The following is a 21856-nucleotide window of genomic DNA, read 5'->3' on the forward strand; positions in this document are numbered from 1 at the left end:
GGGAAGAAGAAAAAGTGAGGAAGAGTGTAGTCTCAGGTAAAGTCTGGCCAGAGCCTTATCTACAAGAATCCTTTGCAGTTTTCACTCCTTCTGATGAGAAGCCAGGCCTTTTGTAGTCCCTTTGCCATCAGTTATTGAGGGGGGCGTCCGGCTTTTTATCTCAAGCTCCCAATTTCCAATTGAGGGCATTCCTTGGAGAAGGGGCTTTAGCTATGAGCTTTCACCAGCCAAAAGTCACAGCACTTTGAGGGTTGACACCAAAGCAGCATCAACTACACCCCATGTTAATAGACTTTCTATGAAAACGTTGACAACATAAAAAGATATCATGAAGTTGCAACACTTGAAAAATATGATGTAAAAAGAGCTCTGCAATGAAAACCGTTTGCCCTTTTTAGGTTTTCCATTTTTTCAAATTTCTTGCTGTTGGAACTCAAGTTGGAAATTGGAACAGAAGCAACCTACAGGTTAACATTTACCAGGCACCAATCACATGATTCACATTGTGCTAAGTGCTGTTAATAATAATAATAAGTGCAAGATGAGGATTCTGTTAGATGATGAGGAATTTGAGGAAGAAGACGAGATTTACAAACACAAATGAATAATCAGACATAACAGCACTAAACAAAATGTATCACCCTGGGAGAGTCTTCCTTAGAATTAAGTTCCAGTACATGCTTACTCTATAAACTTGAGTAATGGTGCTTAATATCTTTGCTCAGTTATTGAGCAGAGTTTGAAATGTTTTCCACCAATGCTAAGGGAAGTTGAAGAAGAGAACAATGGTAAATTGCTGTAAACAACATAAAGGCAAGGACTAAAACACATATCAACTATACCGTGTTGTTATTGGGTTGATTCTATTACACAGAGACGGAAAGGGGAAACCACAGTCATTTGCCTACGCATTCATCTCCAAGTGGGCATTGTTCTGTACCCGGTAGCAGGATTAGAAATACCGCCAGGGAACAAGTACACAGAGTTGTTATGGAAACCAGAATGCTTCAGCTCAGAGTTATTTACAGAGAACTTTCAGGATTACCACATTCAATGAAATCAAATCTGTTTTGCTTCACTGTGTGCCAGTATATTCCCAATCACATATCTATTTTGAAGGGTCCTTCAATCAGAGCTGCACTTGAGTGAATACAGATTCAAGAGTCTGTGGTCGGTGGTCACATCAGAAAAGTGTAATTTATGTGTGGCATTTCTGTAATACATGTTTGGTGCTTGTTCACACTTGCCCCAACCATTGTCAAGTTTGCTGGCTACTGTACTATAGGAACAAGGTGGCTGTTGACTGCCATTGGCAGAGATACATTTCCTCCAATACAGCTGCTGTCTGTGTTGCCCAATACTCAGACAGCAGGACTTGTCTCTTCACATTCTCTCAGCTCAACTTTCAAGCTAGATAGTAACAGCTGCCTCTGGCCATCATTTTTGTCCTTAATTGTGAATTGGGTTTTTTCCAGCTATCCAATTCTTTGAAAAAAAGTTGCAGGGTTGGGTTTTTGTTTGTTTTGTTTTGTTTGCTGAGAGAATGAGGATTTTCATAGCCTTTGAGGGATCTTTTGAACCATTTGATGTTTCAGCAGATGAAACTGTGGAGGCTGTCAAGCTGATAATAAAGGTAGGTACTTTGTCCCTAAGCCACTAAGATGTATACTAATTTTAACTATGCAGTGGCCTTACACTGTACATGAGGTAGAGATACATTTTCAGCAAACCGGGAACTAAAACTATTTGAAAAGATCATTATTTGCTTACACAACAGTTTGATAAGAATATAGCAACTATGGAGGTATTAGGATGCAAACTGAGTCAGTAAATTCTCAGGAAAAAAAAATGTTTGAAATGTTTGACTTCTCTTTATGAAATGTGTGGGTTGTTTCACTGACCAGATAGTATTAGGGCAATTCTTCACAAAAGGACAAAAACAGGACATTAACTCTAAACTATATAAATAGAGCATGCCAGTTGTCAGATAGATGGCATGTTTGGTGAGCAAGCAACTATAAAGATCCAAAGGGGGATCCCTGGGTGGCGCAGCGGTTTGGCGCCTGCCTTTGGCCCAGGGCGCGATCCTGGAGACCCGGGATCGAATCCCACGTCGGGCTCCCGGTGCATGGAGCCTGCTTCTCCCTCTGCCTATGTCTCTGCCTCTCTCTCTCTGTGACTATCATAAATAAATAAAAATTAAAAAAAAAAAAAGATCCAAAGGATTTTGGAGGTGGAGAGGACTTTAAACAACCTCTGAGCTACAGACTCATTTTGCATCCAGGGAAACTGAAGCTTAAAGAGGTTGACCGTCTTATCTACAGTTACAGAACCAGAGTAAGAAATAATTTGGATTCAGTAGCTTTCTCATAAATTTTTAGAAATATTCCCTCTACAATGGGCAATTAAGACAAATATTTAGGTTTTGACTATCAAATGCATTTGATTTGGAGATTATCATTCCCATTTGCTAAGGTGCATTAGTTGAATCACACTTACATGATATGTAGTAGATCACTGTGATTACTGAAATAGATCTTCTAACACAGAGGCTCTTAACCTTTCTGTGTCATGAATCCCTTTGGCAGTCTGGTGAAAGCCTATGGACTCCCCAGAGTGTCTTTTTTTTTTTTTTCCAGAATGTCTTTAAATGTACATAGTAAAATACATAAAAAGAAAAGCTATATTGAAATATAATTTGCAAACATTAAAAAACAAATTCATGATATAGTGACACATGGGCTTCTCTAGAAATAGTATCACATGTTAGCAATGTATCTAATAACTGTTGTAATTTCACAGTAGTAATTCAGTATAGTATTTTGAGATTTCTGCAACAACTATAATGTGAAATGAAAATATGTCATCTTTACAGGTGACAAAGCCATAGGTATAGCCGAATACTGCTTCTTTAGTTTGTTGCCTACATACATAATTGAAAGAAAATCTTAATTTCATTTAGAATTAATAAAAACAAAATATAGTTTTTTTCCCATTTAAATTTTATCCATAAACTTTTGGAGATGCCTAGAGGCTCCAAGTTAAGAACCCGTCTAATACTTCTTCATTTGTCCAAAACAATTTTATAGTGCTCAGTGGGAAAAAAAAAAAATGTAAAAGAAAAGAGATTATATTGCTGGCCTAGAAATGTTCAGATATACTGTTTTCATAATATGCTATTGATTTTTAAAGATTATTTCCACATTCCTCTCTCTGAAGATGAACATGGCAGGTGGTATCTGGAGCTGATGTATGCTGGAGCAGCTCTAAAGGACAGCTGGAGTCTTGCTGATGTTGGAATATCTCTTGGCTCAACTCTCAAATGCTTTGTTAAGGTATGATGATCAGAATAACAATTGTCCCAGATATCTACCTCATTTTGAATAGCATTGTGGATAATTCAACAAAACTCATTTCATAACTTAGGATGAAGTTTTCTTTTCTTGCCTTCTCCTCTCCTCTGTTTGTGTAACTGGCCTTATACACGATTTCCGCTGTATGGGGAAATAAGGTGTGGAGACTGGATGGAATTCCCCTGTTTACTTCTTTCCTAATCTATCCCCCTTGTTGTTGACCCAAACAGTCATTCCAGAACATCCCACAAACCAATACTGGAATGAGGGCAAGGGATGGATCTGGAATATTGATATAGAAGGAAAATTTGATCACTTCCTTGGGTCTACAATGAATTAAGGGCAGGGGAGTAAGGAGAGGGAAGAAATTCTCAGTAACAAGAATGATTCAAGATTTATTACTCAGGAATCTAGTTTATTTGCAGTTGTTTAGAGCTTTCATTTGTGCTCTGATCCCTTTATCCAATTGCTGCCTTATTTTAGAAACTCGCTAACTGAAAACAATACCAATCAACAAAACCCAAAAGGCTTTAGTTTGCACCCTACTTGCAATTCTGTATCAGTTGCTTTTCTTATTTATTGTTTCTCTTTTTGTGCCATTGCTACTATAGTGATCAACATTTCATATTAGCCCAGTGCTTTATTTCTGTCAAATGCATCTAAAACATGCTCATTTTTAAAAATATTTTATTTATTTATTCATGAGAGACACAGAGGGGGGCGGGGCGGCAGAGACATAGGCACAGAGAGAAGCAGGCTTCATGCAGGGAGCCAGATGCGGGACTCAATACTAGGACTCCAGGATCACACCGTGGGCTGAAGGCAAACGCTCAACCGCTGAGCCACCCAGGCATTCCAAAGTCAATGTTTTTTAAAAAATCTAAAATATTTATCACTAACTGGTAAAAAACAGGACACCCCAAAAATTGGCATTGCAGGATCCTATTTAAGTAAGAAAAAATAATATATTTGTATGTGTGTTTTTAATGTTTTGTGAGCATTTATTCATGTCTTATTGTTATATTCTTGAAGAATGTTCAATTATCAAAAAGATAAATAAAAAACAACTCTGATTTCTTCTTTTCTCCTCTGACACTAAAAAAAATTATAATACTCTTTCAGGCAGACTGAATTCCATATCATTTCTTTTTTTTTTTTTTTCACATTTTATTTCTTAAATGTCTTTCTTATGTCTTTAAATATATTTATAAACTCTGTTTTTGGTACTCTATGGGCTAAAGCATTTAAAACATCTTGGAATTTTCCAGCCAATAATGATGTTTGAGATTTTCTTGTTTGCTTACTTGGAGATAGTGGTATAAGTTTATTACTAATATTTGAGTTGCTGGAGGAATCTGATTGAACAACAGCTATTCAGGGATGTAAATAATGTGTGTAATAGCATGAATAGGATACTATTATTTAACTCAGCCCTGGCTTTATTTTCCTTATTTAAAAACAATCTAACTTTTATTTATTTCTGACTAGGAAGTATATTCACATGGAGACAAAAGATATAAAAAGTATATACAATAAAAAGTCTTCCTCCCACCTCTGGCCCCCAGGTTCCCTCCCCAGACGCAACCTATTTCATAGTTTTACTTACAAAAATATTTCATAAATTCTGCCAATAAAGCATCATCCATCACAGTGGTGCAAGCTATCTTTGCACTGAACTCTGATCTTTCCCTGGAGTTTAAACTGCTAATGGAAAAAATAGAGTATAGAGGCAAAATGAGTTTACCAAAGAGAGACAGAATATAATTATGCATCACAGGATTGGCCAACGCATAGGATTTAAATAAAAACTCCCAAGTTCTGTGGAAATCTTACTGATACTAATCTTCACCTTCTCCAGTAGAATCACATTTAGAGAATTTCATATGACTGGTTCTGAGAAGAAAAACAGTATCTTAAATCTGAAGGTCTAAAACAGTATCCTGCAAAGACCGTAAATATTAGTTTTCATCCTGACTTAGTTCCTGTTTAGATTAAATGATAAAAGAGGCCTATTTCAAAAGTCATACTACTAGCAGTGTATGGATAATAATAGGCCCAAATGAGCTTCCAACAACAAAAATACTTCATGAAAATATCCCATGCCTCAGAGAATGCAGTCAGACCAGTTCTAAGCTGTCTAATCTATTTTAGGTAACAAAAGGCTGCATTCTAAGTCATGTTGTTGCTTTATTGCATAATTAGACGTATACAAATTTAACTAGTATCTTTCCTATTTAACTATGCTACTTCATGCAATTAGGTCTACCTTCTGAGAATTTTGGAAAGCTAGTCTCTTCATTTATTTTGGAACAACTTAGACATACCAAGATGTAAACCAAATGCTTTTGCAAAGTTTAAAAATTCACCAAGTAAGCAATTTTCTTTAAAAAAAAAAAAAATACAAGTAGAGGGGTGCCTGGGTGGCTCAGTCAGTTAAGCGTCTATCTTCGGCTCAGGTCATGATCCTAGGGTCCTGGGATTGAGCCCTGCGTAGGGTTCCCTGCTCCCAGTGGAGTCTGCCTCTCTCTCTCTCTCATTCTCTCTCTCATTCTCTCTCTCTCTCCCTGCCCTTGCCCCCTGTCATGTGCTCTCTCTCAAACAAATAAATAAAATCTTTTAAAAAAAATACAAGTACACATTATATATGAAATAAATTAAAAAATATTTTATTTCTTTACTGTGCTTATATTTTGTATGAATTACAAAGTGTTAAAAAAAGTGTTCCTTGTGTGAAAAGAGGGAAAGATTTTAGATAAATTAAGAGGTGATCTGCACCTAAATACATTTTTTAAATAGTCAATATATTCTCCAGTTCCCCTGCCTAGGTTTAATAGGTAATGGTATTAGCTTAGCCTTTTAATGGTAATGTAGGCACATCTGGAAAAGTGAATGGAGGCAGGGGCAATATGAGATGAGTGGGGAAGGAATATTGCATTAATTTTTCCTTCTTAGGGGGATAGTTCCTATAGAAACTTAGAGAAAAAAAGAAACCATAAGACATATTTTCTATAGGATATATATCCAAGTTCTATTAACATAGGAATCAATCCTGCCCATTCATTGCTGCTGAGCTACAGGTCGCTGTGTTCCTATAAACCATGGCATGATGCAATGGAAAGGCCTGGCTTATTGCTGGGCATGCAGTAGTGCTATCACATTTGCCTCCTTCATTCTAACCAGTGTTATTGCGGAAACCATTTCTTGAGCTTTGCCCACTGTTGGCACCCAGTGCCTAAATAGTACCTGCCATATAGGAGGCTCTCCATAAATATGTGATGAATAAATAAGTTGCAAAGGCTTGGGTGGTAAATTTTGAAAATTAACAAGATATATGATTGGGCACCTGAGTGGCTTAGTTGGTTAAGCATCTGTCTTCAGCTCAGGTCATGATCCCAGGGTCCTGGAATCAAGCCCCATGGCAGGCTCCCTGCTCAGCAGAGAGCCTGCTTCTCCCTCTCCTGCTCTGCCTGCTTGTGTGCTCTCTCTCTCTCTCCCTCTGTCAAATAAATAAATAAAATCTTTTTTTTTTTTTAAAGGAGGTATATAATTGTTATCAGAAACATCATGGGATCCCTGGGTGGTGCAGCGGTTTGGCGCCTGCCTTTGGCCTAGGGCGCGATCCTGGAGATCCAGGATCGATTCCCACGTCGGGCTCCCGGTGCATGGAGCCTGCTTCTCTCTGCCTGTGTCTCTGCCTCTCTTTCTCTCTCTGTGACTATCATAAATAAATAAAAATTAAAAAAATATATAAAAAAAAGAAACATCATAGCAAGGTATTAAGATTCATTTCAGGGTTTGGATTCCCTCCCTTACCATGCCATCTCTCCTCCCTCTCTACCCCCAAGGCAAGGTGCTCCTGCATCCTTGCGCTTTTTCCTATCCAGCATCAGGGTTCTTAAGTGCAAGCAGCAGAAATGAACCCTGGATAATTTAAGCAGAAAATAAACACATTGAAAGGCTACTAGGTAGTTCACAGACTTGAGAGGAAGACTAGAGGACTGGGTTCAGAGAGTATGTAGCCAGAAACAATGTCTTAATCATGCCCCAGAACTAGTCCAGGAATGCCACCACTGCAGCCACCTCTGAGCCCTCGAAGCTGGCACCAGGTACTGCCACCCACCCTGTTGCCAGACAAGCAATGCTTCAGATCTGCCACTGCCAGGGAGGATGCCCTGTGTCTGTTGCCTCTCTGCCTTACTGGCTCCCAATCAAACTAGGGCTGGATGGGTAGGGCCTGATTGGGAGCACTCTAGTCACATGTCCAGGCCCTGCTGCAAAGGGGGCTAACAAGTAAATCTCACAGGTCGTGCCTTTAAAGTGTGAGGTGGGGTGTGCCTGGATGGTTCAGTCCCTTAAGTGTCTGATTCTTAATTTCAGCTCAGGTCATGATTTCAGGGTCATGAGATCAAACCCTGTATTGGGCCCTGCACTAGGCATGGAATCTGCTTGGGATTCTCTCTCTCCCTTTTCCTCTGCCCCTCTGCCACCTCTCTCTCATCTCTCTCTCTTAAAAAAATACTACTAATAATAAAACAAAATAAATTGTGAGGTGGGCTCAGTTTCTCTAACACTCCTGAGTTCCCTGCCTCCTCCTTCTCTCACTATCTGAGGTTAAAACTTAGTTAATCCTTTCTAGCATCTTTGGAATGTTCTTTTATGGTGAGAGATTGGTTAATTGTGGTAGTGTTGAGTAGATGTCTATTAGACAAGTTGGAGACGCTTAAATGATATTAGAAGGTCTATAATTGACTCAGAATAATATACCTTTAGGGGATCCCTCGGTGGCTCAGCAGTTTAGCGCCTGCCTTTGGCCCAGGGCGTGATCCTGGAGTCCCGGGATCGAGTCCCGTGTCGGGCTCATGGTATGTAGCCTGCTTTTCCCTCTGCCTGTGTCTCTGCCTCTCTCTCTCTATGTCTATCATGAATTTAAAAAAAATAATAATAATAATATACCTTTAGCTTTTGAAAGGCACCAGTAATGCATAAACACCAAAGTCCAGTAGACACAATATGTGACTTTAGATTTTAAATATATTTTATATGCACACATTAAAAAAAGTATAAATATGCTTCCTAAAAATCTAAAATTTAGGGATACCTGGATGGCCCAGTGGTTGAGCATCTGCCTTTGGCTTAGGGTGTGATCCCAGAGTCCTGGGATGGAGTCCTGCATTGGGCTCCCCATGGGAAGCCCCTTCTCCCTCTGCCTGTGTCTCTGCCTCTCTATATATATCTCATGAATAAATTTAAAAAAATCTTTTTTTAAAAAATGTATAATTTAGGGGTACCTGGGTGGCTCAGGCAGTTGGCCATCTGACTCTTGATTTCAGCTCAGGTCATGATCTCAGGATCATGAGATCAAGCCCTGTATCAGGCTCTGTGCTGGGTATGGAGCCTGCTTGGGATTCTCTCCCTGTTCCACTGCCCCTCCTGCCACCACTCATGTGGGCTCTCTCTCAAAAAAAAGAAAAGAAAGAAGAAAAATGTATAATTTACAAATGAGGGATGCCTAGCTGGCTTAGTTGGAGGAGCATGTGACTCTTGATCTTGGAGTCATGAGTTCAAGCCCCACGCAGGGTGTAGAGATTACTTATATTAAAAAAAAAAAAAAAGAATAATTTACAAATAAAAACATGTTTCTAAAAAAAATGGCTATCTTTTCTAAGATGAGCCATAGAAATAGTATGTAAAGAAAGTGTCTGAATTCAATGTCCTAGAATCCAAGTATAACCTCTCCAGGATGACTTTCATACAAAAGAAATTTATAAGGCCAAGATGTTCATGAAGATATCTCAATTTGAATTCATTCAGTGCAACAAAAACAAACATTATTTCCTCATTTCATCTACTCTGGAATAATTGGGGCAAGTTTCTACTTACTTAGTGCTTCAACTCCAGGACAGCAAAATATAAAAAAGCAGAACTTGCGAAAACTGTACAGCAGTGTTCAAAATTTTCATTAACTCCTGTTTTCTTTCCATCTGTTTCTCTTTAGCTTTTCCTATTTTATTGTTAATGCACATGTATCTATTTACAGTGAGTTTGGACGTGGTTTATTAAAACAAAAGTGGAATTCTTACCATGAAATAGATCTATGTATTTGTTTTTATTGAAAAGTAAGACAGGGCAGCCTGGGTGGCTCAGTGGTTTAGCGCCGCCTTCGGCCCAGGGTGTGATCCTGGAGTCCTAGGATCGAGTCCCATGTTGGGCTCCCTGCATGAAGCCTGCTTTTCCCTCTCTCTCTCTCTCTCTCTGTCTCTCTCATGATTGAATAAATAAAAATTTTTTTAAAAAAGTAAGATGTTTTGTATGTACCTCCTACCATGGTATCTTGGTTTATTTGTAAAGGGGAAAATATAATTTTACATATGTTCAACAATGATTTGCGATAGTATTGTTTATATAATAACATCCAACTTCTTTGAGTATAACTACACTCTAAATATTCCCTTATTTAGAATATTTGAGGAGGGATATCAAGAGAGATGCCTTTGCTTACATAGATAAGGTGAGTTGACAAGTTGCTGTTATCTCCATCTACCTGGTCCCTCTCCAAATAACCAACATGAAGAAGGGTCTCCAGCTGGTATGCCTCAGTAGAACTTCAAATGAGTTTTCTCACAAAAAGAAGGTTTATGAAATGGTTTTACCTAGTGGGTTTTTTTTTTTTGTTTTTGTTTTTTGTTGTTGTTTATTTTTTTACATGAGCGGTTTGGGTTCATGTAAGGGTCAGAAATGCATTCTTGCCATAATGTTCTACATGATAGACTCATAGAAGTGCCTTCTTTTTATGGTGTTCTACAAAACAGACTCATTAACTTTGTTATTATTTCTAACTGGTACTTCTAAATTGATACAGTCCATCAAAATCTCACTGGTAAAAAGGCATATTAAGCATGGCAGGATGCTCCAGTGTTAGTGCTATAGGAGGCCATGCATTCAGCTCTTCTCTCATCTGGATAAATAGTGTCAAAATAGTAGAAAGAGGACTATGTTCAAGATACATCATGAATTAAATGGGTGTGGAAAGTTCTTGGGAGCTATAAATAAATAAATAAATAAATAAATAAATAAATGAATAAACTCTGTAGGTGCTAATTTTCTTGCAACTTAAGAACCTAGCTTAATTAATAACTAATGGATTTTCTTACCTGCACTTTTTGATTTTCATCTAAACATTGCCATATATTTTGCAATTCTCCTTTATCTCGTTTCAGAACTTTTTGTATACCTAGGTGATAGATATTCACATTTATTAATATTCTGAGAAGCTCCCTTTTAACTTACTTCTCTATCATCATGTAGTTGCTAGTTTGCTATTAAGAGTGACTTGGGCCTTTGTTACTCAGTTGCACATTACATATTTGATTTTAAGTATAAATTCATATCTGTACCAGATTAGTATCTTGTTAGCCCTAACAAGAAATAAAGGTAATGGGATCCCTGGGTGGCGCAGCGGTTTGGCGCCTGCCTTTGCCCAGGGCGTGATCCTGGAGACCCGGGATCGAATCCCACGTCGGGCTCCCGGTGTATGGAGCCTGCTTCTCCCTCTGCCTGTGTCTCTGCCTCTCTCTCTCTCTGTGTGACTGTCATAAAAAAAAAAAAGAGTAACCATGAAAGAAATAAGGAAAATCTATTGCCTAAAATATAATTTGTCTATCTTACCTCCTTTTTATTGTTTTCTTTTTTAAAAAAATTTTATTTATTTATTCATGAGAGACACAGAAAGAGAGGCAGAGACATAGGCAAAGAGAGAAGCAGGCTCCCTGTGGGATGCAGGATTTGATCTCAGGACCCCAGGATTATGACCTGAGCTAAAGGCAGATGCTCAACCACTGAGCCACCCAGGTGCTCCTTTATTCAGTTTTCATAGAAATTTCTTCCTGCCTATAAATATCACATGGATTAGGCTGGACTTCAATGAAGCCATAAGAAAGCATAAGTATGTTGCAGGGGCAAAGGTGAATCCTATGTCCTTTCAATTTTTATTTAGTGGGTTTATGAGAAGCTGTTGAGAACAACCGTTCTAAGTACTTTAGCCTCAGGAAACAGAGGGCCGAAACTGCTTTTGGTGATTTGAGTTACTGAAATGGGCCCCAGATCAAAGCATCACAGCCTAAACGTACATCAGTAACATTCATTACTTTTTAAAGGCTCTAAGAGATCTGTGTGTTGATTATATCATGGCAATATGTGATCTGGGAGGAGGGGAATGAAATTAATGTATTATAGGCCTAAGAAAGGTAGGAATCTGGAGGCAAATCTTCCTGGGGAATCTGGAGGCAAATTTTGACAGGAGAAAAGGGGAGGAGAATAGGGCTGAACTGGAGAGCAATGACTGGCTGGAGCCCCCTAGAGAAACCCGGAGGCCTGATGCTGACATCTCAATTTTGGCAAAGCTTTGCAACTCTTCTTAATGTACAGACTCAGATACACAAAAGGAGTCTTGAATATTACATCCAAGCTGTGCTTATGGAGGTGTTAGTTGCCAAGTCTCCTTCATTTTACTCAAGGCAGGAGGACTCCTTAGTAGTCTCAAGACAGAAGAACAGGAGTCAGACCAGAAGTCAGGGAATTTATTTGGCCTTTGCTTTCATCCTTAGCACCCCTGTCATGTGAGTTAGAGGCACCGAGAGCCACCCTCCAAAATGTTTTTCCCTCGTTCCTACCCCCAGACACTGCTTACTCCTGAGGTTCCTCCTTTTCTTTCCCTATAGGAAGAAGACAAGCCAACTCTCTATGTGTTTAATGCTATGACACAAGAGACAATGCCAATGATGGAGAACATTTCCCTTCTTGGTAAAAAAGTATCGGATCTGAGAACACTGGTAGCTCTGAGCTGTGGCTTTCCTGTGAGTGTCTTCTGTCTTCGAACCCCAAAGGGACTGGAGATGTATGACTGTCAACACCCTCAGGAACTACCAGATAGACATCGGTACTGCCCTCTATATTTGACACCAGCTACTGCTCAGCACTAGTGTTCCTTGATACCAGATTTGCAACAAATGGAGGAGTTATTTCCAAACCAAAACTCCTGCAACCCTAGTGAGGATATAAGTTATCAACACCCCTCTCTGGTATCCTGCTCTGCAAATTGAAAAATAAGAAAAGTCTCATAGCCTTGCCATGTCTTGTTCTCTTTATTCAAAGCCAGATAACTTAATATCCTCAAGTTGGAAGAGTAAGACTCAGACCAGTTTATATTTTTCTCTTTCAAATTATATTTCAAGAATATATAGAAACAAGTTCAGGTATATATCATTTCTCTTCCTTTAACACAGTGGTAGCATATGATACACATTGTCCTGAGCTTGCTTTATGCAATCCCATTTTAAAATATTGTCGGTTATATTAATATTTTAAACAGTGTGAACCAGATACTGTACAGTATCCTTGATGGATAGATTAGTGAGCTGGCATTCATCCCCGATGGACAGATTACAACTCTTAGTTAAATATTGTACTTCTAGGTTGTGTCTGCTGTAGCCATACACCATTAAGACAAACTCAAAGGACTGTCAGATTGTTATAACCCTATTGGAAAATGGTTCAAACCTTGTAGAGATTCTTGCTTGAGGTGAATGAATATTTGCTGACAATTAGCAGACCTTTAGGTAATGTTGGGCTGTCACACTTGCTGCAATGAAATCTGAGTTCTCCCAATTTATAGTAGGGCTTTGTAAACATCATTGAATTAAGCAGTTTTGCTTCTTACAATGGCTAAATTCACATTTATTGTTACCTCTCCTATTACATTTGCCTATTCTTTCATGTTATTTTTAATTTGACATCATTTATCCTCCCTGTTTTTGATCAAAGGAAGTGATGTTCTAGGATTTGTCCCAAGTACTTCACAGAAAGCACATGCTACTTTGCATGCTTGCTGGGGATCAGCCCTGCTCAGAACATGGTGGAAGCTTAAGTAAGGACACACAGGAAGCATTTGTCCCCAAGCAATTTCTAGTTATTTAATGAAACACAAAAGGATACATAAAAAATTAGGGTGACTGCTCATTAGGCCTATGCTGCTCAGATCATGATGTGACACTTTAGAGCTAGAGCTAGAAGAGAATTTAGAAATGGCTTGGCCCAACCCCAAATTTTTACAGATTTAAAGAAAGCAAAATGGTTCCAGATGGTTAAATGATTTACTCAGGATGTGTGAAGGACAACCCACAGGCCTCCTAAAATGACCCTCTAGGAATGAGGGTTTTCAAATGTCATGTTAAGGGCTCAGCATGACCAGAGTAGACTGTTTTGGTCACCATGAGAATGCAGGGCATAGAAGAAGAGGCAAGGAAAGAAGAGCCTCAAAGAAAAGAGAGGAAACGTCTTTGGTTAGCTTTATGTCTTTGCCTAAGCATCCCTAGCATTCCTCAAGCAGGCAGCTCATGTTTTTTTAACTAGAGGGTAAAGAAGTCCTTGATCAGCCTGTCTTCCAGGTTCTCCTACTTCCAGTCAATGAGTCTTCCCTGATGCTAGCAGGAGTTGAACTTTAACACCTTTCCAAAGGTGTGGAAAATCAGATGGTCTCTGAGAAGCAGTCAAGTTCATATTAAAAATCAAGGACTTTTGAAGCTCAATTAGTCACTGGACATATTAGCTCATAGAAAAATACACAGACCTGCCTCTGCACTCTGAGTGTTTATAATAAAGTGGTAGAAATAAGGCATGCACGTATATTTAGTTACAATCCAGTAAGTCAGTTCAGTGTAGGCTGAAGGGCTTAAGGAAGGCATTCTGGAGAATGTTGGGCGTAAGCACACAGAGATGTGGGAAATATGGGTCATCTTAAAGGGAAAACATTCCAGGCTTCTAAGCCAGGAGAAAAACACAAGCCACAGGTTCATGAACATGGGCTGAATCCAGGGAAGACAAATATCAGAAGACTTCTGAAAAGTAGAGGAGCTTTGCTGAGACCAGTCAGAAACACAGCTGGGGTCAGACTAAGAAGGGGTGAGGCAACGATGCACAGGCTTAATATGCTTGCAACCAGAGCCAGGTACATTCTGGTACAGAAGCGTTTTATCAGAAGTTTAATCTGGTCGCAAGCAGCATGAAAATACAGAAAGGAGTGAAGAGAGAAGCAAGGTGATATGCCTGCCAACAGGCACTTTTGAGAATCCCAGTATTAAATAATTCCACTAGCAATGAAAGAGAGAGACAAATCTGAGAAACCCAGAAAATAGAGACAGGATGTCAAGCTGAATCACATTTAAGAAAAGGGTAGCATTAAGGGTCTGACACTAGCACGATGGTAGTGAAATTGGGAAAAGGAGCTCATGCTTTGGGTCCTAAACTTTAGATAGAAAGAAATGCAGAGAATATGGTTTTTCCCCCTGAAAGTTACTCTGCTAATTAGTGGCAAAGCTGTAAGGACAACTGAGGTCTTCTGATTCTCCTCTGCAACAAACATGGAGCAGGGCTGAGTGATGGGATCGGTTAGCAGATTTTGCTGTAGGCATCCCGCCATGGAGTCAGGGACTGAGCCCTATGAGAGATATTTTCCTTCGAGAGTATATACAGAGAGGAACATGTCAAGGGTGGAGGGCCCATAGTCGGAACATGCTGATACCAGGGCAAATAGAACGGGAGTCAGAAAATGAGACATGCAGAGCTGTCAGAGGTGGGAGGAAAAGTGGGGCTTTGCATTGTCACAGGTGACAAAGGAGAGACTGTATTTAGGATGCTGGTAAGAGGCCAAAGACGATCTGAGAAAAAACCTTTTGATTTGGCTTAAAGGTCACTGGTGTACCCAGATAAAGCAGTTTTAATAACGTGGATGGAGACAGAAAGATTGCAGGGATTAAGAAGATAAGTAATAAGAGGAAAAAGGGATTTTTTTGGTGGCAGAAAATTTAATGATTAACTTATCAAGAATTTATTAAAGTGGGGCGCCTGGGTGGCTCAATGGTTAAGCATCTGCTTTCGGCTCAGGTCATGATCCCGGAGTCCTGGGATCGAGCCCACGTCAGACTCCCCGGTCCGTAGGGAGTCTGCTTCTCCCTCTCCCGCTGCAGCAGCCTCTGCTGTGCTCGTTCTGTCAAATAAATAAAATAAAATCTTTAAAAAATAAAAAAAGAACTTATCAAAACTAAACATTCCCTAATAGATGTGATTTTATGACTTGAGGCCTGGTGACACATCATATAGGTCCAACACACATACACACACACACACACCTTTTCTTGTATCAACATACATGGGACAAATGTTATTTTAGCTTCATTTCTAGTTCTTTTTTAAAAATTGTATTCAAGATTTTATTTATTCATGAGAGATACACAGAGAGGCAGAGACACAGGCAGAGGGAGAAGCAGACTCCATCTGGGAAAACCAATGCGAGACTTTGATACCTCAAAGTACGGATGAGGAATCCAGAAACTGGGGATACAGTGATCATATGGGGAGAGGTTGGAGACAGTTCCCTACAATGGGCGCTGCTGCTTATACTTGCTTTCCTGCATGCCTTGGCACAGTGGTGGGTTTGTAAGTTGAGAGTGAGCAGATACAGGTCTTGTAAATATATACAATCTTGAGGGTCTTCTTTTAAAGAATCCAAAATTAAGAGTAGAGAATTCAAAAACTCATGTAGAAAGAGGCCGTAAAGCTTAAGTCTCATTAGTTTTACTTTCATTTCAGTTATAGAAGTTAGTTGTATCTTCTGGAGCAACATAACATTTTTTCAAGTAACTTTCTATTTTCCAGCAGAATTCCCAAGCTTACAAAGAAATTTAACAAATGTCAAAAGAGGCATTACAAACCAATTGGGATGGAAGGATTATCCAATAAATGGTTAACTTGCTTAGAAGTTCTCTGGATATTCAAAACTTGAGCATTAAGAGAAAAATCAGCCATTGTTATCTTTGTTCTTTGAGAAATTTGGACTGCTTCTTTGCAAGGAACTGAAATTGATAGTTATAACATCTGTTACGATTGCTCCCAGATAGGGAATTAAAGCAGAATACAGGGCTTGATGGACATCCCCTACTGCTGATGAAGATTTAAATCATATAGGCCTCTCTGTAGTTTTCAGAATTAGGGTTTACCCATGGTGGACAGGTTGGGCTAGAAAGAGCTGAGATCCTGAGGCTAGACAACCACTTAGGAAAGGGCAGATGAGCCAGGAAAGAGGGAAGTTAGTCTCAAGTAAGTCCTGCTGGTGGGAGCCCTGGGATAGGCAAGCAGAGCAGTCTTCAACTAGATGCAGGAAGGCAGAGGTTGACCTCAGGGAGATCCAGCAGCGACCTGGTGAGTGAATCATAGCATAACATCAAGGTAGCAAATAAATAGATAAATGAATGACATAAGAGGTGAAAAACTAGACAATCTGGTTGTTGACATCAGAGATTTTGACAACATGGAACAGAAATCTAACCCCAGAGACTGCGGTTCAGAGTAGGATGAGAGAGAACAGAGAACAGATGGACCTCAGTTCTAAAACCCAAAAGGTAGAGTAGGATACAGGCACTCATGTTCTGGAGCACAAGGTGAAGGCTTGGGCAGGAGGAATGGGGCAAGTTACTAGAACTGGGACAATATCCGAGCAGGATAAACAGGAGCAACAACTTCCTACCTGAGCTGCTGGCCTGGAATCTTAACATATTCCCTCTTACCAGAATGAAGATTATTCTCTGGGCCTAGAACTTGGCTGGTTCTTCAAAATGGAGTCTGTGTGGCCTCAGCTGTGGAGGACTAAGGAGGCTGGGGTACAATGCCAACCAAGCTTTTCAATGCTCATCTGTGGGTAATTTTTAAAGTAAACTGCAAACACAGCAAATCACTTAAGTCAGGAGATGAAGTAAATGCAATTTGAGCAGTGTTTAAAGTCCCTTGTTGGGATGCCTAGGTGGCTCAGCGGTTGGGCATCTGCCTTCGGCTTGGGGTGTGACCCCAGGGTCCCGGGATCAAGTCCCACATCAGGCTCCCTGCATGGAGCCTGCTTCTCCCTCTGCCTATGTCTCTGCCTGCCCCTCTCTGTCTCTCATGAATAAATAAAATCTTTAAAAAAATTTTTAAAAATAAAAAATAAAGTCCCTTGTTTCCAGTACTACCTATAGGAATCAAACCTTTAAATAAGAAAATAAAGTACAGTAAGAAGCTTTAGACTAAAGAAGCTAAATCTATGGTGTCAAGGATGATAAATATCTGCAAGTATTTATTAGGAACCTACTACATGTCTGAACCTGAGGATATGTACGGATAAGCCAAGTCATGCATATACCCCCAGCTCTGACTACCAACACCATCATATTGATTCAAAGGCAGCCGGTCAATCTAAACAGATTGTCCAATGACATCATCCAATTAAATTCTTGCTTGGAGGGACACCTGGGTGGCTCAGCGGTTGAGCCACAGGCCGTGGTCTGGGAGTTCCAAGATTGAGTCCCATATCAGGCTCCCTGTGGGAAGCCTGCTTCTTCCTCTGCCTAGGTCTCTCCCTCTCTCTGTGTGTGTTTCTCATGAATAAATAAATAAAATTTTTAAAAAAAATTCTTCTTTGGAGACAGAGATAACATAGAGGACAGGAATGCAAGCTCAGGAGCCAGATTGCTTAGGTACAACTCTTGATTCTACTACATACTGGGTACGTAAAACCCAGGCAAGTTACTTAATCTCATAGTGCCTCGATTTCCTCAACAATGAAGAAAAATAATACACACCACACTTAGGATTGTTATAAATTTTAAATTAGCTCATTCATGTAAAGTACTTAGAATAATGTAGATCATATACTAAGCATTCAATGAATATTAGCTATTCATATTCAATATATCATTATTAATTAATATTAGTCCTGTGAATTCATTTTGGGAAACACATAGCGGGACAAAACTGGTTACCAGTATGGGCAGAAAATGCATGGTGCCATGAAGTAAGGCTGGGTTGTGGCAAAGCAATGCTGCATGCATATCTCAGTTACGTAGGACAGAAACTATAAGGAAGCAGCAGGGCAGCCTGTCAACAGAGAAAGGGAGAAGACACCAAGAGATATAGAGGGCTTGAGAGAGAAAGATCCTGGAGCCCATGGGAGAGATGGGGAGTAGCCCATCTTGAGAGGTGCCTTTGTTCCTAAAGTACAGCAGATCTGGCCATTGTCTCAGTATAATAAACCCCATTTTCTCGAGGGCCTCCTTGAAAACCAAAAGCATAACTAGAACAAAACCCACAGACTAGATGAGACATGATGCTTGGGCTCAGAGAGTTCTGTTAGTTTTTACAAACTGGCAATTCCAAAGCAGAAATGTATTTTCAATGATAAAGCGTTTCACATACATTATGGTAGCCAGTTGAGTGATCTTTTTATCTAGTTGCAGAGACAATGACATAGTTAAGAAGGGCTTAACTTCTTGAGCCCTGAAGTGATGGGCTTAAGACACCCTTCCTGGGGATCCCTGGGTGGCGCAGCGGTTTAGCGCCTGCCTTTGGCCCAGGGCGCGATCCTGGAGACCCGGGATCGAATCCCACGTCGGGCTCCCGGTGAATGGAGCCTGCTTCTCCCTCTGCCTATGTCTCTGCCTCTCTCTCTCTTTCTGTGTGACTATCAAAAATAAATAAAAATTAAAAAAAAAAAAGACACCCTTCCTAGAGGAAGTGATGCCAAGATTGCATCATATAGGAGGGTGTGGGGAAAAAGTCACAAGAATTCAGACACCAAAAGAACAGCAAAAGAAGAAGCCCCAGGGCCAGAAACAGCCTGGTGGGGACACAGAAGTGCAGGACAGCCTGCAGGGCTGCTAAGGGCTAGGAGGGCAGTACATGGCCAAAATGGATTTGAGGAATAGGGTAAAATTTCATTTAACAAATATTTACTGATTATCCATCATGAGCCAGGCACCATTGAGGAGAGCAGGCATAATGCTGTGAGCAAGAATAGCAAAATTTCCTCCCCCCTTGAAGCTTGCAGTTCAGTAGGAAATGTAAGCATCATTAAGTAAACAGGAAAATAGTGAATTTTAAGAAGAAATAAGAACTCTAGGGGCTTCTGGGTGGCTCAGTCATCCAACTCTTGATTTTGGCTCAGGTCATGATCTCAGGGTCTTAGGATCAAGCCCCACATCAGGCTCTGTGCTCACTATGGAGTTTGCTTGTCTACCTCCCTCTGGTCCTCCCCAGATCTCTCTCTAAAATAAACAAATAATATTTTTTAAAAAAGAATTAAGAACTCTCAAGTAAAAAAACAGGATACAGGAATAGAGAGTCACGTGCTAATGTGGAGGGGAGGCTATTTTAGATGGTTAGCCAGAGGAGATACATTTGAGCAGAGACCTGAATAAAGAGATGGGGAGGCTGGTGGGAGCTTCCAGAAGTAGATTTAGGTGAAAAATCACGTAGGCCTGAAACAGGGTGGAGCTGGTAAGATGGAGGCAAGGAAATGGTCCTCAAACCTTCACAAGATAAACTTTACAGGCCTTACCTATTGTGCAGATGAAAAGCATGAGAAGGGGAAGAATGAGGTATAGCTCCTAACTGTCTAGCTGAGGTAACAAGAAAATAGTGGTGTGCTACAGACACAGATGAAAGATGATGAATTGTCTTTCAGAACAATGGGGTTATAGTGCAATTCCTTAGATGGTGATGTTCCCAGCAGGAGGAATCTGGAGCTGGAACAGATTTGGAGGTTTTGTGGAGGTTTGGACTTGGGAATGAACGTCATGTGTGTGGTCAGTGAAGCCAACAGGGTCACTGAGATTGCCTGTTAGTCAGCCAACAAGTATTTAATGAGGACTTACCAAGTGTGCAGCAAATCTTGAAGGAGCTTTCTCCTTAATGGTGAAATGAAACAAAAAAAATCTCCAAATAAGAAGAATGATTTCAAGTACTGATGATAGGAGCTATGATGCAGTGAATGTAAGCTCAAAGCATAAAGAATAGTGGAGTCGGGGGAGGCAGAGTGGCAGAGAGGATCCTCTTTGAGGACATGATGCTTGAATTGAAAACTGAATAAGAAGGACACTCTCTTGTGAAAATCTGGATGAAGACCCTTGGAAGTAAAAGAAATGATGTCTTCAGGTTTTGAGATGGGAGTGGACTTGGTGTATCTGAAGAACAGGTGAAAGGTCAGAGTGGCTGGAACAAGTAAGTTCTTTACACACCCAAGGGAATGTGTAAAGAAAGAAGAGAAGCCTGAGGAAATAAGATTCCTGAAAAACCCACCATGAAGGACAAAGGGAATGTGGTGCCACAGAGGGCAGGCCAGGAGAGGGTAGACTTTTGAGGAGCAAGTGATAAATTCTCCAGCGGCAATGAACATACTACTTTCATGTCATTACTTAGAATGGCTATTTTTTTTTGTTATACATTTATTTTTTATTGGTGTTCAATTTGCCAACATATAGAATAACACCCAGTGCTCATCCCATCAAGTGCCCCCCTCAGTGCCCGTCACCCAGTCACCCCCACCCCCTGCCCACCTCCCTTTCTACCACCCCTAGTTCGTTTCCCAGAGTCAGGAGAATGGCTATTTGGCAAAGGGTAAAATGAAAGGATCATTCAATTCCACCCACAGCCTGCTTGTGAGCTAAAGGCCCAGAAAGCCTATTAATCCTGTCACAGTTTCTTTAGTTCCGTCTTCCAACACAAGGGTTTTAGTTTACAAGGTGATGTATCTATCAGCATGGAATCAATGTCCACAAGACTGTTTTAGGATAACTGCAAAAAATATTTCAGCATTATATGCAATCACCGAGCAGATGAGAAAATGGAAGTGCACAGAAGCCAAATGGCTTTTCAAGTCAATGCAGGCCTGAAAATAGCATCCCCATGTACTTATTCCAAGGTTACTTTTCAATTCACATCTAGCTTATGCCTCTGCTTAGAAAAAGCAATCCTTAGAAGTTTTATGGATTGCCACATCACAGTGAGGGACTGGAACCATTAACTGCCTCTCTTGATCCACAGGCACAACACTTCGTTTGGACGTCTGGGATGGATGGAAGGAATTTCTGATGGGTTGTCTTCTGGGACAAAAACTTAAAGTCCAATGCTATTTATCAAATGAAGGACCAGTACTCAAGTACGGAGATAAAGAAAATGCTAAATTAAGTAATTGTTACTAAACTTCCATAGGACCTTGAATCTGCAATTTACTCTATAGCTGGATTGCTGTACCATGCCAGTTCCACTTAGCATGTCTCAACTAGGCATTATTTTTGAGAAATTTGCTAGATAAGATAGCAGGGATGTCACCAGAGCTGATAGCCTTTGGTGAAGGATTGCAATTCAGGTAGACTTCCCTCAGGAAACACTACCTATTTAAACGAGTGACTTCAGTTTGGTTTGGAAATCAGACTTTTCACAGCACTTATAAAGCCTATCAGAGGGGAGGCCCAGGTGGCTCAGCGGTTGAGTGTCTGCCTTTGGCTCAGGTCATGACTCTGGGGTCCTGGGATCAAGTCCCACATCGGGCTCCTGCATGGAGCCTGCTTCTCCCCCTGCCTGTGTCTCTGCCTTTCTCTCTGTGTCTCTCATGAGTAAATAAATAAAATCTTAAAAAAACAAAA

The 21856-nt window shown here is 40.2% G+C and overlaps 2 protein-coding genes across 3 annotated transcripts in view; one reads left to right on the forward strand and one right to left on the reverse strand.

The window, feature by feature from the left end:
* RNF13 (ring finger protein 13) overlaps window positions 1-21856 on the reverse strand; it is a 201226-nt gene that overhangs the window by 164560 nt on the left and 14810 nt on the right. The gene's annotated exons all lie outside the window — the stretch shown is intronic.
* The window catches only part of ANKUB1 (ankyrin repeat and ubiquitin domain containing 1), a 30418-nt gene continuing 9556 nt past the window's right edge, over window positions 995-21856 (forward strand). Inside the window, 5 exon segments of the mRNA XM_077864728.1 lie at window positions 995-1637; window positions 3193-3335; window positions 12071-12256; window positions 12258-12288; window positions 21255-21369. Of these exon segments, the coding sequence (XP_077720854.1) occupies window positions 1544-1637; window positions 3193-3335; window positions 12071-12256; window positions 12258-12288; window positions 21255-21369 (569 nt within the window). The 5' untranslated portion in view covers window positions 995-1543.

This window comes from Canis aureus, chromosome 22 (assembly GCF_053574225.1).
Source record: "Canis aureus isolate CA01 chromosome 22, VMU_Caureus_v.1.0, whole genome shotgun sequence".
Lineage (NCBI taxonomy): Eukaryota > Metazoa > Chordata > Mammalia > Carnivora > Canidae > Canis > Canis aureus.